The following is a 16,270-nucleotide window of genomic DNA, read 5'->3' on the forward strand; positions in this document are numbered from 1 at the left end:
GTGGGCAATCCCACCTACTCCTCTTTCAGGTGTTCCCAGACAGCCAGAGGACATTCCCCAGACATTCCCCAGCCATTCCTGCTCCAGGCTGAAGCCTTGGCTGCACAAAGTCCTGCTCCTGCTTCTCTCCCTGGGAACTGCCAGACCGAGGTGGTTGGACATTTCCCACCCCGCTTTGGCCAGGCTGAAGGGAGCAGGTCCCACCCTCCCAGTGTCAGCCAGTGATGCCCTCAGTGCTGCCACCACTGATCCAGCGTGGTCCTGGGCCAGCATGGACCTTCCCAGAACTGTCCCACATCCCAGGTTCCCCACGGGGAAGCTTTCCCTGCCAGCTCCCTGTGGTCCCAGCATTTCCTGGGACTGGAGCTGTTCCCAATCCCACATCCCTCCAGCCCAGGGTATTCCTGTTCCAGGCCACATTCCACAGCCTGGACTGAGCTGGGAGGAGAAGGAGCCCTGGATGGTGGGGTGTTTGTGGCTTCTGGACAAGGCCCAGCAGACTGAGGGTCTTTCACACGTCTGGGCAGGCCCCACCTGGCACTGAATCCTCCAGGAAAACCTGGAATCTTCCACTCCTTCATCTCAAGGAAATTAATGAGTGGGGGGGAAAGTCTCCTCTGCTTTGTCAGCTGTGGCTCTGGGGGTGACATCAGCCAGCAGCTGGCACTGCCCTGGGCTATAATTGGGATTAATTGCCTGGAGCTGTTTGATCTGTGGTTCCACCTCTGCTCAGAGCACAGCCCAGAGCCCTGCAGAGGAGACACCCACCCCTCATTTAAAGCTGGGGTGACCAAACCAGCAGGTTCTTCCTCAGGCACAGCCCTCCCACCCCTCAGCACAAACCACCCCCTCTTAGGAAACTGCCCATCCCTGGAAGTGTCCAAGGCCAGGTTGGAGCAACCTGGGATAGTGGGAGGTGTCCCTGCCATGCACTGGGTGAGCTTTAAGGTCCCTTTCACCCCAAACCATTCCATGATTCTCTGCAGCCCCCTCAGACTCCCAAAAGCTGCTCCTCTCTGACCAGCCCAGGGCAGGATATTGGGATAACCTGGAAAAGCTGCCCCTCAAACCCCCTCGATGTGAATTATCAACCTGAGGGCTCAGGGCTGAGCTTAAAGGATCTGAGGAGTGGTAGTTATGAACAAAAACCCTTTGGCCATCAGCGATCCCACCCAGCTCCTCCTGCCCCAGGGCTGGCAGACAGGGTGACAGCCAGGCTGTCACAACAAGGAGGGCTTGGAGAGCCCGGGCTCCCTCCCCACGGCCAGACAAGTGCTGACAAGTGCGACAAGGCAAGGAGGTCACAGCAGCTTGTGGGTGAAAAGCTCCAGCCCTTGTTCCTCCCGCCCCCTGTTTATTAAACTCATCTGCTCCGCTGCGGTTTGCAACAATCACCCTCGTGAAATGAAGGTCAGAGCTAATTGAAAACTCATCTGCAGCTGCCTGGGGCAGGGAAAGGGATGGGGGGAAAGAGCTCTGGGTCGCTGCAGTCCCTCTGTGACCTCCTCCAGGACCACCCACATGCTGGAGGTGGGGGCCAAAAATACCCAATTTTTGGGTCTTTCCCCCCCCTTTGTGTCTCGTCACGAGCAGAAATTGAGAAGCTCAAGTGACCAAAGCCAAACATCCCTGGAAGTGTCCAAGGCCAGGTTGGAGCAACCTGGGCTAGTGGAAGGTGTCCCTGCCCAGGGCAGGGGGTGGCACTGGATGGGCTTTAAGGTCTCTCTTCCAGCCCAAGTCATTCCATGATTCCATGAGCCTCAGATTTCCTTCCTCCTCCTCCTCCTCCTGCTCTTTTCTCTCCTGGACAATGACCAACTCTCCAGACAGGTGAAACCCTCAGTTAACACCCTCACAACCTTCTCCTGCTGGAGCAGAACCTTCTGCTGCCTAAAAAAAAAACCCTCCCAGCCTGGCTTTTACAAGCAGGAATGAATGAAACTCTTATGGGCAGGTGTGGAACTGGAGTCTTTGTGTCAAGGCCCAGGAGGTTGAACCATTCACCAACTGCTCATTTCCAACCACAACTGGTGTTCTCCAGCCTTGCTGCTGGTGGGGTTTTGCTGGGCAGGGCAGGGAAATGAGGTTTAATGAGGGTGGGGATCAACTCAAGGCCTGGGTTTTGCTGTTTCAGCTGTAAAAACTCCGGGAGATTATTCAAATGCAATAAAAAGAAGTGTTTGCATTACTGAAAAGGGAGGGGAAAGGGATGGCATCATTTAGCCAGTGATGGTGCCCTTTTATACATATTTTTATATATTTATATATATTTTTATATATTTATATTTATATATATAGACACTGTGGTCACCTCCAACCTAAACATCTCAGAGGCACCAACGTGACAATCTCTCCTCTCTCTCCCCTGAGGCTGTTCAGGCTTCAAAAGTGGCCACATTATTTATTAATTTCCCAATTTTACCCACCATTCCTTCTACTCCTTCAATCGCCACCCTTAAACTCTCCAAACAAGCACCAAAACAAACAAACAAACAAACAAACAAGCAGAAAACCCCCCACAAACCAAAAAAAAACCAAAAAAACCAGAACCATAGGAGCAGAGTTTGCAAAATCTGGATCCCAGGGCAGCAGCACCCAAGAGTCACGGTGAATTTTGCCAAAAAATACACGGCCTTGTCCCAAAACGTGACGTGTGTGGGCTCAGGGAAACGGCTGGGCCGTGACGTGGGGAGTCCAGACCCACTCACGGTCCACTTGCAGCTGAACAAGCCTTGGGACTATTTTTAAACGTGGGCTTTCTAATTTTACTTCGCTTGGGTTTCAAGGAAAAGCGAGGAAAAGTCCACATGACTCATCCCCTCACACCCCCCTGGGCTCGTGGCAGGGACTGGGAAAGAAGAGGAGGAGGAGAATTTCATCCTTCAGATCCATCAGATTCCCAAACAACACGACTCGTGCCTTGCTTCTTACTCACACTTGTCAACATTTCTCTTTCTGGAACCAGAACATATTGAATTTTGCTCCAGGTTCTGTGGATAGAAAAGACTCTGCAGCTGATTTTTCTTTTTTTTTTTTCCTGCTGTGTTCATTCCCAGGACTTCCAGCCGGACCTGACATTTTGCATCGCAGCAACGATCATCTTTGCCTTCCCTGCAACGGTCCCTCTCTCCAAAATCCTCCTCCTTCTGCAGGCAAATCCTCCCCAATCCATTCCCAGCCCTTCCCCAGTGCCCCTCCCCGTCCCCTGCAGGTTCGAGTTTTCCATGTTTTCCACCCCCCATCACCGCTGGGAATTCGGGGCGGCCCCAGAACCCAAACCCGCCGTGCTGGGAGAGCCGGGGAGGGGGGAGAGAGAGGATCTGGGGGGGGGGTCCTGGAGGGGAGTGAGGGTTCCAGAGGGGTCAAGCTGCGCTTTGGGACCTCACCAATGCAGCGGGATCCGTCGGGGCTGGTGATGAAGCCCCGGGGGCAGGTGCAGACGTAGCTGCCCGCGGTGTTGGTGCACTCGCCGCCGTCGCACGCGCCCGAGATGGCCCCGCACTCGTCCACGTCTGCAAGAGAACACACCCAGGGTGATGTTTCCCCTCAGGGCACCTCCTCGGCTCACAGAGAGCGGGAGCTGCAGCGATGGGTGGTCCTGGGATGCTCCAGGTCAGCGCTGGCGTGCTACGGGCAACAAGACCCTCCCATGGCGAGGGGTTCGTGGGGTCCCAACAAGACCCTCCCACAGGGAGTCTTCCTCAACTTTCACTCAATATAATGAAATATCCAAGGCCTGGAGTGCACTTGGCTCCAAGGATTGTCTGGGAGCAGAGTTGGAGCTTTGGCCTGGGCAGTGGTTTAATGGTTTGACTCAATAATGGTTTGGGTTTGTTTTTTTTTTTTTTTCCTTAATGATTCTCTGATTTTTTATGATTTATTCTTTTTATTGGCAGCTGAAATGTCTTTCAGGAACTGATCAGATTCGACCTCTAATTAATTAATCCCCCCCCCTCCCAAAGCAGCTTGTCGGTGGGCACAGCCCAGGTGGTGGTAAAAGACAGAAGGAATAATTTACAGGGGAAAAAAAAACCCCTCAAACCCGTGCCTTGGCCATTGGGAAAATGAATTATTCCTGCTAAAAACAATGCTATTTATGACATTCCAAAAGTCTGGTGCTGTGGTGAACAGATAAGGGGCTTTTTCTCTGGGGCTGGCAGGAAGGAACTGGCCAGAGTTGGGTCCTTGGAGGGAATTTTTCTGCTGGGAACCACAGCCTGATGGCATTAACACGTGTGGAGCTGGAGCTGCTGCAGGGCAAGGACTGACCTGCCAAAAAATCTGCCTAAAAAAAAGAGGCACAACAGCAAAGACCTCTCTGTGTGGGAGAGGGGATTTTTGGTGGTGACTGGGGGTCCTGGTGTGAAGGTGGGAACTGCTGGAGCTGGGAAGGGAATTGCTGAGCGTGATCTCACAGTGCCCTGCAGTGGCTGAAGGTGCCAGTGCAGCCCTGAAAGGGGCGAAGGAGAAAGGCAGGGGGTGTTAAATCTGCTCTCATCTCCCCCTGCTCCCGTGGGAGGTGTCCCTGCTGGAAGGAATTCCTCCCTGGGAGGGTGGGGAGAGGCTGGGATGGAATTCCTGGAGAAGCTGTGGCTGCCCCCCATCCCTGGAAGTGTCCAAGGCCAGGCTGGAGCAACCTGGGCTGGTGGGAAGGTGTACAAAATTAAAACCCAAGTGCACAGGGCAGGTTATCCACACAGTACAACCTGGAATTAGGGAAAAGGTTCTTCCTCCCCAGAGGGTGGGAATGAAATGGTCACTTCCCAAGGCTGCCAGAGCTCAAGGAGTGCTTGGACAACACCCTCAGGGACAGTGGGGGGATTGTTGGGGTGTCCTGGGCAGGGCCAGGAGTTGGACTGGATGATCCTCGTGGGTCCTTTCCCACACAGGATATTCCAGGATTTCATTCTGTGATTCTATTCTAGTGAAAAAGGGGGAAGACACTGCCCTGCTTGGCTTTTTAGGACTGAAACTCCTGCTTTCAGCCACCACCTGAGATCTCCCCCGAGCCCTTCCCGTGCTCCTCTGGCTCTTTGATGCTCAAAGCCCCCCTGGGACAAGACAGAAAGGCCTTGAAACCTCCCCGGGCAGCGAAGCAAAAGGACAGAAAACTCTTCCCCCACCTGGGCCCCTGCAGTGAAAAAGAGATTTTATCACTCCAGCCTGTCATTTAATTACAGCCCTGCCTTGGGTTACAACTCACAGAGCACTGGAAGGAAAAGGGCTTTGTGGAGCAGGAGCTGGTTTGTGAAAAAATCAGTTTAATGCTTGTGTGGAGCATTGGGAGGGTGGTTGCATCAGAGGGCTGGGGGCCACAGCGACACAGCCAGCCATCCAAGGGGCTGTGTGGGCAGCAAATCCATCCCATTCTTAAGGAAAAACAGTGAATTCAAGAGGTTAAATCAAGCTGCAGTTTTTTTCCCCCCCTTGAAAAATCCCAGCTCAGCCCAGAGCAGCGACCCAAGGAGCAGGAAAAAGAGGCTGTTTCTCAAAGCCTTGCACATCCTGTACTTTGAGAAACCGAGCTCTGGGCTTTGTTTTTGTTTCAGTTCTTCCCCCACCACATTTGCCTTCTTGGTTTTCCCTTTGTAAGGCGGCTTTGGATTCGTTCAGCTCAGGGGAGAGCCTGCCACGGGTCCATCCACCTCCCATTAACACCCTGCGCTGGGCAGGGCACCCTTCCAACCCCAACCTGGCTCCTCCAGCGCTTTTCCAGCCCTCTGTCGAAAATTAAAGCAATATTCTGAGGGCTCTGCTCTGCAGACAATGGCAGGATTCAACACAAACGTTGATTTTGGACCCGCTCTCCTGCGCCGGGTTGGAGTCGGAGCCTGAAAAAGCCCTGGAAAAGCCAAAGGCTCCAGAGCTTCCAGAAAGGAGTTGGGAGCCGGCAAAGCCCATCCAACACGGTGCCCACAGACATGTTGAAACCCCCCAGCTTTCCATCTGCTAAAAAAAAAAAAAAACCAGAACACCCCCAGGCCTTGATGGAGAAAACATCTCCGTGTCAGGTAGTGAAGAGGTTGGACTCCCTCTCCCAGGACTCTGAGACCTCCCCTCCCCCCCAAAAAAAAGCACAAAGGAACCACAGAGGGGAAGGAATGGAACCCTCCAAGCCACCCCAAATCCGTGGACATGAGCTTTTAGTGGAGCCAGAAAACGAGCTCTCCTGTAGGCGTCTTGCAAGGAAAATTAAAGGTTGAAAATTGGCTAATGAAGCACCTATCGAGTTCCAGAGCATGGGAAAGACCCTTCCCCTGCAGAAACAGGGATGGGATTCCACAGGGGGGAAAACAGAGCCTTGGGTTCATGGGAAAACATGGAATTTTGTGGCCCCTGGTGACAGAAGAGGGACTGAAGTGACACCTAAATAGAAAGGGGCGAGCAGGTGAGATTTGCCTGTCAGGGCTTTGCTCTGCCTCGGCAAAGTCTCCTTGGAGAGGCCAAAAAGGGTTTGTGCTGGAGGGATTTGAACAGAGCCTGTTGCACAGAGCCTTTCTCTCCCTTTCCTGCTGTTTCTCCATGTGGGTTTGGGGTTTTTTTTCTGTGTGTCATCACCCCGGAACAATTCGGGCTGCGAGACGTTCCTTTTGGAAGCATCCCCGGGCAGTTGCCTCACTGATAACAGAGCTGGCCTGGCACTCTGTCATCCAGCACAGGAAGGGCTATTAGAAAGCTCAGCTCTTGGCAGGGGAACGCTGGAATTACGGCAGGAAAAGCTTTGTTCAGCCAGTGATTCCACCCTTAACTACACACCACGGAGTCGTTCCCTTCGGTGCAGTTTTTACGGCTGCTTCCAGGATAATTTAAAAATGTCACTGCTTGTAACACCACCCCCCCCCTCACCACCACCACTTCCCTGTGATTTATTGATCCAGGCCTGTGGATCAGGAGGATGTGCCTGAGCTCAGCTTTGATGTTTCCTCTCTCCGTTTTTGCACCAGGAGGGTTTTTCATGCGTCCTCCTCCACAATCTGCTTCCAGCAGCGTCCAGAACCTACCTGGATAAAACCAGGTGCCTCTCCCCAGGCTCCCCCCACTTCTCATCCCCCCACAAACCTCAACAAATCCTACTTTTTTTTCCCCATAAGCCAGGCATTAATTCAGCCCTAAGCTGGCAACTTCTGCCCTCCTTGCTGATTTGTGGCGCTTTGGTTTGTGGGATCCACCCTAAATCCTCCCCCACCACTCCCAGGCTGCTCACATCCCTCCGAAACTCTTGTGCCAGCAAGTTCTGCTCAGACATTGCACAGCCCCACAGCTCAGGAACTCCTGATCCCTCCCTCAGGAACTCCTGATCCCTCCCTGGGAATACAAGGAACAAAGGAATCACAGTGCAAGTGTCCCACTCTGTTAGGGACTCTCTCAGCCTGGAACTGAGCAGCCCTGAACTTGGAGGATGTTCAGCTTACAAAGCCAAACAGAGAGAGAGAGAGAGAGAGAGAAAAAGGACCCGCTTTTCCTGCTGCAGTTGACCAAAATCCAGGCCTTCCAAAATGCAGCTGCAGCCTCCCTGCACCGCCTGGGAGCTCAGGGCCTCCCCTATCAGCCTGGAATATCTCGCACAAGAAAAAGCATCTCTTATTCTTCAGGGACTGAAAGCAGAGCCTCAACTCCAGGTGCCTTTTGTGTTAAGAGATAAGTATCACTATGGGAAAGCAACAACGTTTATCTCTCCTCCTGCCTGTTCCCACCACTAAGCAGCCCCGAGGAGATTAGTGGCACATGCTGCTGCTGTTAATGAGGGAGACATCATTAATCAGCCGCCCTGGTGACACCGGGCTCTGACCTTTGGCTCCAGCACAAGCCCATCTGCTGACTTCACTCCCCAGGAGGAACCTTCCAAGCACAAAATCCAAGCTCCTGGGAACCAGGGAAGAATTTACCATCTAGTTTTAACATTTCCTGGATGCTGAGGGGGTTGGAGGAGGAAACCCGAAAACAAGAGGGAAGCATCTCCTCTCCCTTAAAGCAAGAAGGTCTCGGTGCAGGCAGAGAAATCCCTCCTTTCACCAGCTATAAAATCAACACAGAGGCTCAACCAGGGGAGCTTCTGCAGCACTGAGATGTTAGGCTTGGAGCACACCTGGGTGAAAAATAAATATATCCCTTTATGCCTCTCTGTCCCCTTGTTCACATCATTTTAGGGAATCGCAGGGGGACGTTCCCAGAGGGGGAGCAGTGATGCCCCAAAAGTTGATCCCAGGATTCTGTGATCACCCTCACCTTGTGACGGGACAGGCTGGTGATTCACATCTGGGAAACAACCCCCCCCATCCCTTTGGATCATCCCTCCTGTTTATGTCATTCCCACGGCAGGGAATCCGCCAATCCCACCCAAGCAAAGCCTCCTCTTTCGGTGGTCTCCTTAGCAACTGAGGCAAGATAAGCGATGGAACAGACACTGGAGATGGCTCTTTTTAATGGCCACGCAGGAAGGAGAGTGAAAGGCAGCTGTTTATGGCCACATGGTGCTGCTTTGGCAGGCGCTGGGGCGGGACCCACGCGAGGAGGCCCCTTCGCATCTGGAGGACAGACCCAGACAATGGCTCGGTTTGAATCTCGGAGATTGCGGCTAAACCGATTGCAGATGTGCTCTGCCTGCTCCCCAGCCGGCGTGGGTGAGGCAGAGCAAGGCAAGAACAACTTCTGACTGCCCACGGGTTTCCAGGGGAAGGGAGGGCAGAGAAATTCCGGCGGGACCCCCTCGGCTTCGGGTTCTTCACCCAAGACGGGGATCAAAAAGGCCGGTCTGGACCCTCCTGCTTTCAGGCCCTGGGATGTCAGGGCACTGCAAGAAACCCCCTTCTGCTGGAATTTGAAGGGAAAGTCTCGTGGCATCCTGCCAAGGAAGAGCCACAGGCACAGATGTCTCCTGGAGATAAAAGAGGGTCCACCCCCCACCCTAGGATTGACCTCTGGAGATGGTGGGGCTGAACCCTCTGAGGGGCTGAACGCAGGGCATGGAATCAGAGAACCCACAGACTGGTTTGGGATGGGAGAAACCTTAAAGATCATCCTGTTCCCACCCCATGCCACGGGCAGGGACACCTTCCACTAGCCCAGGTTGCTCCAGCCTGGCCTTGGGCACTTCCAGGGATGGGGCAGCTTCTCCAGAAAGAACCCTCTGGGACAAGGAATTCTGTCAGCCCCACTGCTTCAAGTGCTCAGGATTTCATGGGGGCACGTGGGAAAGAGCTTTAACAAACCGAGGCAGGAAGAGTTTAATGCTGTTTTCCTTTTCCTTTGCCAGATGTTTGGAAAAGGCAACGAAATTCCCTCCCCAACTTCGGAGAGGTGCAAGGTGTGTGTGTGTGTGTGTATTCTGGTTGCTGTTTTCCTACAGAACTGTGTGCCCTGCTCTTGGTGAGCCCCAAATTTACCAAGTGATACACTGGAGCAGCTCACCCCAAGCCCAGGAGCAGGCAGAGTTCTCCCTTAACTACCACAACCGGCCTGGAAATCGTTACATTATCACACCTTGCATGAAAAGCCTCGAAAGGAAAGGCTTTTTGAGTTTTCAAAACTTGATCACACCGAGCTTTGAAGGCATCACCCGAGCTAAGCAGAGACCTAAAGGTCCCTTCTGTCCACTCAGCTTGTGTTGCCATTAAAATACCCTTCAGAAAACACCTGCATGAAAAATCCAGCCCCTCTTTTTTTATAGTTTAAGAGAAGCTCAGGCAAGCTCTGCTCCTCCTTTCCTCACCCTTGGGCTCCAGGAAGCCAATAAACAGATTAAACCCTCATTTTTTCAGCGTTTCCCCCTGTTTAGGGGAGGCAGGATCAAGCCTGGCATGGGAGACCCCTCCCATTTCTCTGCGAGCAGAGAGAGAGATCCTGGAGATTTCCCACCCCCTCGGGATGTTGGGAAGTTGAGCAATCCGAGCCTTCCTCACCTTCACACCTGTGGCTGGTCTCGCTCTGCTTGTGTCCTGCAGGGCACTTGCACTCGTAGGAACCCACGGTGTTGATGCAATTCCCGCCTTGGCAGAGGCCAGGGATGGCCTGGCATTCATCCACATCTGCGGGGAGGAGAGCAAAGGTGTGAGGAAGCGCCGCCATCCCACGGATCCACCGTCAACCCCTCGCGCTGGGAGGGCTGAGGAGGGGAGGGGTGGAAGAGAATCCAAGATCACATTCCATAAACCCCTCAGACCGTGCCAGAGATAAGGGGAAGGACAGGAAATGGTCCTGAATGTATTCCTGGCTCATCTACACGAGCAGGAGGGAGACAGAAGTCTCGGAAGGCTTTCCAAAGCAAACACTCGTCCCCTCGTGGATTTTGGGGGCCTGTTCTCTGTATTCTTTGTTTTGGGTCCCTCTTCTCTGTATTCCCCATTTCAGGGCCCTCTTCCTGCATTCCCTATTTTGGGTCCTTCTTCTCCATGTTCCCCATTTTGGGTCCCTCTTCTCCGTGTTCCCTGTTTTAGGGCTCTGTTCTGGGGTCCCGTTCTCCGTGTTCCCCATTTTGGGTTCCTCTTCTCTGTATTCCCTATTTTGGGTCCTGTTCTCTGTGTTCCCTGTTTTAGGGCTCAGTTTTGGGTCCCTCTTCTCCATATTCCCCATTTCAAGGCCCTCTTCCTGCATTCCCTATTTTGGGTCCCTCTTCTCCGTGTTCCCTATTTTGGGTCCCTCTTCTCCATATTCCCCCTTTCAGGTCCCTCCTCTCCATATTCCCCATTCCAAGGCCCCCCTTCTCCACACTCCCTCTTTTTGGCTGCCCTGGCACACCCTCCTCCTCCTCCCTCCCCTCGTCCCAGGGGGTGGCACCGACCTTGGCAGGCTCCGGTGCGGATGTTTGGGATGAAGCCCCTGCGACAGGGATGGGGCTGGGCCGGGCACATCTCGCAGGGGTGCCCCCATGCCCGGCCGATGGTGGCACAGCACATGGTCTTGGTGCAGACGATGCCACTCAGCTGGCCCTGGCACATCTGGTTGTTCACTTGGCTGAAGCAGGGCCCGGTCCGATAATCTGGGAGAGAGGGGGAGGGGGAGAAAAAAAACACATCCAAGGGTTAAATTCCTTGGCCATTCGGGTTCTGGAGCTCCAACCCCGAAATCATGAAGAGAAGAGAAATTTAAGAGCTGTCCCGGCCCTAAAAATGAACTCAAAATAAGAAGTCAGGCGGTTTCAGCCGTCCTGTGGAACTGCTGGGGTTGGCAAAGCAACCAAACTTCATTTTATTTAGGGGCAAAGATCCATCCCTGGTCTAGTGGAAGGTGCCACTGCTTATGACACAGGGTGGAATCTGGCAATCTTTAAGGTCCTTCCAACCCAAACCATTCTGTGTCATATTTAATTCCTTCAACTTAACTCTGAAACACCCCCTGGCAATCTGAACTTTAAAACCCCAGATCCTGCAGAAGCAACCAGTGTGTTTCCCATTCCCAGCTGGGATCCTCCCATCCCTTTAAAACAAACAAAAAAAAACCCCACGAGGAATGGGGGTTTGACCCTTGGTTAGGGATCTTGGCACAGCAGGAAACTAAATCCTGAAATAAGAAGGTTTTCCCTTCTGCTGGGAAGAGATGATTTCATGGAAGCGTTTGATCCGTGGCTGGAAAAAAAAAAATAAATAAATAAAAAGACCTTTAACCCAGCAAATTCCACATGAACTGTCTGAGGAAGTGAAGTGTTGGTCAAACAGCCGTGGTCTGGCTGAGATTTGCTTCGGGAATTTCGAGGTTGGAGAGCCCGGTAATTAGTGATTGCCTGTGAACCCACCTGCTGCATCAGCTGCAGGATTAACCCCCAGCTGTCTTTGCAGTGGAATATTTGGATTTGATGCGTGAAGCAAGAAAAAAACTGTGTGTGTGTGTGTGTGGGGGGGTTGGTTATACCTGAGTAACGAGGCACCCACAGGTAAAGGTGAATGGTTTACCCTGCGCTGGAATTGTCCCACCTGGGTCAGGGCAAGGAGAAAACTACCTGGAAAACGCACAGGGAATCCTGGGAAAGGACCAATTAGCAAATAATTGCTTATTTCCAGCTTAATGCTCCCTCTGATTCGGTATTTCTTGAGCAGCTGGGGGCACAGCCAGGCCTGAAAATTATTGCTGATAAAAGCGAGAACAAGAAGTTTGGTCTGCGGATGTCACCGAGATCAACAGCGAGAAGGATCTGAGGGGGGGGAAAGAACAATGATTTTGAAGTTATGCTGGTGTAAAGATGATGGGATCTCATAAAAAAGCCCTGAACAGAACCACCATGAGCTGTATTTGCAAAGGTGAGTTACCAAATAACCGTATTTTGGTTTTTTTTTTTTTCACTCAAATTCTATCAAGATACCAAAGCAGCAGCAGAAGATGTTAGTGTCACTGTGCTGTGTGTTCCTCGAAGGGACTCAGAAAAGCAGATTAATCAATGTTATAACCCCAAATCAGGGCAGAGAAGGGGGTGGACTTGCACCTCCCACCTCCTCCGCAGACGGAAGCGCCGCAGCGAAGAGTTCCTGGAGATGGATGGCAATGAAAGGCCAGTTGTGAGGAGAACACCCCCTTTGAAACAGGGACTTGACAAAAATAGATTTTCATATGTAGATCACTCCTTTGGAGGGAATGAGGCCAAGGAAATTGCAGTCTGGAGGCCAGGAAGCCTGGCTGCCTTCCAGCTCCCATCTGTTGCTAATTCGAACGGTCAAATTATTAAATTTTTAATGAGGCAGCAATCAAATTTTATTAAGGAAATACGGACGCTTAGGAGATGTCTAAAGCCCTTTTCCAGCCTGTTCCATCTTCCAGGAACCCTGGTGAAGGGATGTTGTCCTTGAGAAGTCTGGTCTTTCCCTGGAAAAGCAGAGGTGAGGCGTCTCCCTCGCTGAAAAATTGGAATTTCTGCTTCCTCTTCCGAGCTCCCTCAGCCTTACAAGTGGTGGGATACGGATGGGTTCCACCTTCCCACCTCCAGGTGAAGTTCTCATGACAGACATTGCAAGGAATACCGGATCAGGCTTGATTTTTGGGAATATTTTCACCACCACCACCCCCCCTCCCCCAAGAAGAAGCTTCAACCACATCAAGGTGGGTTTAACTGCAGGACAAACAACCTCCCTGACTCCACCTCCCCAAAGAACTTGGCCAGGAGAAAACACCCAGCAGGGAGGGGTGGGGGGGGGGACAGCCCTCAGCTCTCCTCTCCTGACATCCATCAGCGGCCTCATCCAGCTTGTTGCCACATTAATTTCCAGCTGAACCGCGCTCGACACGTTCCATCTGTAAATTCCCGATGGCTGCGGTTACTCCGGGGTTACTCCAGGGTTACTCCAGGGTTACTCTGGGGTTACTCCTCATCTTTCCTTGCTCCAACTGCACTCCCACTATCCCAGGTTGCTCCAACCTGGCCTTGGACACTCCCAGGGATGGGGCAGCCACAGCTTCTCTGCCCAACCTGTGCCAGGGCATGTCCATGGGACAGCACACAGAGGGAACAGCATCCCAAATCCACCAGCCAGACCTCCCTGGAACGATCCAACTCCAAGCCCTGCGATTGTTTCAGGGTGAACACGGAGCTTTTCCAGCCTGGATCGTGGCTCTGGGCTCCCAAATCCCTGCTCAGCCTCTCTGAGACGTGACAGCTCTGCTGGGAGGGAGGGGGGGGGGGGGCTGCAGAGGGAACAGCATGAGGGTCTCCTTCAAGGACTCCTTTCTCATGGAATACTTTCTCCACCTAGTCATTTCCTTACCTCATCCAAACACAGCCACATTCCTCGTGTTTAACTGTTTGGACTTTTGCAGAAAAGAAAAAGCTGGCTGGGGCACTTTTATAAGGCCAGACATTCCAAGTACTGAAAAAACATATTCAAAGGAAACAGTGAAGGGAGAACTTTCCTTTTTTTTTTTTTTTTGAGCTTTCCTGTCCTATTTTTACAGTTTCCTGACCAAGTCTCAGCCCGGTGAAACCCGAGCTAGAGCCCCATGCACAACCCTCCCGCACTCAGCAGCATCTGAGGCACAAAGAACACACAGGGCTGGGAGTTCCAGCAGTTTGGGGAACGGCTGGGAGGGTTGGAGCCGTGTCCTCTGTCCTGGAAGAGACCTTGGGATCAGAAGGTGGCGGGATGGAGGGGCAGGAGTGGGGGTGGCACTCGGAGAGAGCTCCAGGCTCGGGTGGGAGATCTGACCTCTTGGACCTCTCAGAGTCCTTGGGGACAGACCATGACCGTGGACAGGCTCTTGGAAAAGAGGACATGGAGGTGGTGGCTGGGCTGAACAGCAGGGGATTCCTCCTGGATTGTGTGTTCCTTAAGGGAAGGAGGGAGGTGGGAAGCATTTCTGGGCAGAGGTTTTGTGGACTTTGCCCATCTTCCACCTGGGAAAAAACCTGGTTGGGTTTCCAGGTCTTTCCTGATCTTAGAAAGGTGAAGAACATCTCCACCTGTCCCTGCTGTGTTTCATGAGTGGGTTTCTTTGGAAACCTCTTCCCTGTTATTTCCACCGACTCTGAGCTGTTACTCTGGCTGAGACAGCTCTGCACCCAGGAAAAGCAGCTTGGGAAAACCCCAGTCAAAAACCATTCCTGCCTGACTGAAAGCTTGGGAATGCTGTTCCCAGGAGGAAACCAATCCCGAGGTCGCTTCCAGCAGCCTGTGATTGTCTCATTAAGGACAAACCATAAAACCCACGGGCACACAGGGAAAATGGCACGTGCAGGATCCACCTCCAGCCCCACCAGCGCTCCCAGCACACCCTGCCTGGTTTCCCACAGAGGAAAGAAATGTGGCTTTCACAGAGCTCTCATTATTTCATCCAGGAAACCTTCCTGCAGGAGGGAAATTGCAGCCTAAAAGAGAGTGGGGAACCTTTTGCCAGCCCTTTCTGCAGGGAGGTTACAGAGCCCTGACATCCAAATGCTTTTCCTCCATCCCTTGTCCCCAGTCCCTCTCCAGCTCTCCTGGAGCCCCTTTATGCCCTGGAAGGGGCTCTCAGGTCTCCCTGGATCCCTCCCTTCCCCAGCCCTTGGAGCAGCTGGCCATGGATGGAGGGGAGATTTTTGCCAACTTGACATTTATCCCCAGACCAAAAAAACTGACTGGGCATCTCAAATTAATAAATTTCCCATTTAAGCCACTGAATAACTGAATAATAAAATAGGCCTTCCAAGGAAGAGTATTCTGCAATATTCCCAGCAGCTGGAAATGTGAGGGGATTAAAGTGCAAGTTTGTGCTGGATCCATCTGCGTGTTCCAAGCTGGAATTCTGGATGGTGTGTTCTGTTTACACGTGGCATGGGGTGCCTTGTGGCTGGACAAGCTGCAGCTGGAGGGAAGGGGATGGATCCATTGGGGATTGATCTTTCCCTCAGACAAGGCTGACTGGCGGGATGAGAGCACGCCAGGGTTTATAGATTTTGGTTTTATAGAAATAAATTGTGATTATTCCAGTCCCTAAATGTTTCAGGGGGATAGAGATTCAATGGAATTGGGAGAGGAATTGTTCTGTACAGCAAAGATAGTTGAGAAATTGATAAAACATATAAAAATATGCCAGTCTTTGGGGGCTTCCACTAATCTGACTCGCTGCTAAGGGAGATTCCTTCCAGGATTGGGATGGTGGGAGTTACAAGGAATCCTCAGTTCCCAAGTCTTGTGCCCCCCCCCAAAAAATCCCCAAAGGTGTGAAAATCTTATGGAAACTTCGGTGAATCTACAGAATCTGCGGGCTCAGAAACGCTCCCTGAGTGCACCTCAGAGGGGATCCTCATGTTCTGTACATGATGTGAGCTAAAATAAATAAATATATATATATAAAAAAAGCTGTGTCTTGATGGAAGCAAAATCCTGGAGATGCAGAAAAAGAAATGGATGATATGACCTCTATGTGGACACAATCCCTTCCAGACAGATCATCTCCAAAAGATGGAGATTGTTACTCTAAAAAAAGCCATTTTTTTTCCCCAAAGTAAAAGAAGGTTTTTCTTTCCTGGCATCCACAGGGATGGGGGGAGAAAAAAAACAAAACAAAACAAACCAACTCAAATTAAACCTCATCCCTGGCACCCAGAAGGAGCTTCAAACCACCACCTGAAGTCAAACCCACTCACTCGTTACGTACACCTCATTTTTTCCTACTCTGCAGGAGGGTGAAATCAGAGACATGACATCAAAATGCTTCACTTTTCGCTGTAAAACCGTTAATAAAAAATACTAAATAAATAATAAAATTGGCCTCTGTCCCCCACAGCTTCATCTTTTTTTTTTTTTTTTTTTCCTGTGCTGCAGCTTTTCCTCCCACACTGATGTAACGGGAGTTCCCGCTCCCAGAGGTTTGT

At 51.9% G+C, this 16,270-nt stretch overlaps 1 protein-coding gene across 2 annotated transcripts in view; it reads right to left on the minus strand.

The window, feature by feature from the left end:
- The window catches only part of LOC114068843 (fibrillin-2-like), a 70,454-nt gene that overhangs the window by 36,518 nt on the left and 17,666 nt on the right, over positions 1-16,270 (minus strand). For both annotated transcript variants that reach the window (XM_027905243.1, XM_027905241.1), the window contains exons 6-8: positions 10,778-10,975; positions 9,900-10,025; positions 3,387-3,512 (exon numbers count right to left, since the gene is read on the minus strand). In XM_027905243.1, the coding sequence (XP_027761044.1) occupies positions 3,387-3,512; positions 9,900-10,025; positions 10,778-10,975 (450 nt within the window). The remainder of the gene's footprint in view (positions 1-3,386; positions 3,513-9,899; positions 10,026-10,777; positions 10,976-16,270) is intronic.

The sequence above is a fragment of the Empidonax traillii genome, unplaced genomic scaffold (genome assembly GCF_003031625.1).
Source record: "Empidonax traillii isolate 1590-97213 ecotype Southwest subspecies unplaced genomic scaffold, ASM303162v1 scaffold1133:size178786, whole genome shotgun sequence".
In the NCBI taxonomy this organism is placed as follows: domain Eukaryota; kingdom Metazoa; phylum Chordata; class Aves; order Passeriformes; family Tyrannidae; genus Empidonax; species Empidonax traillii.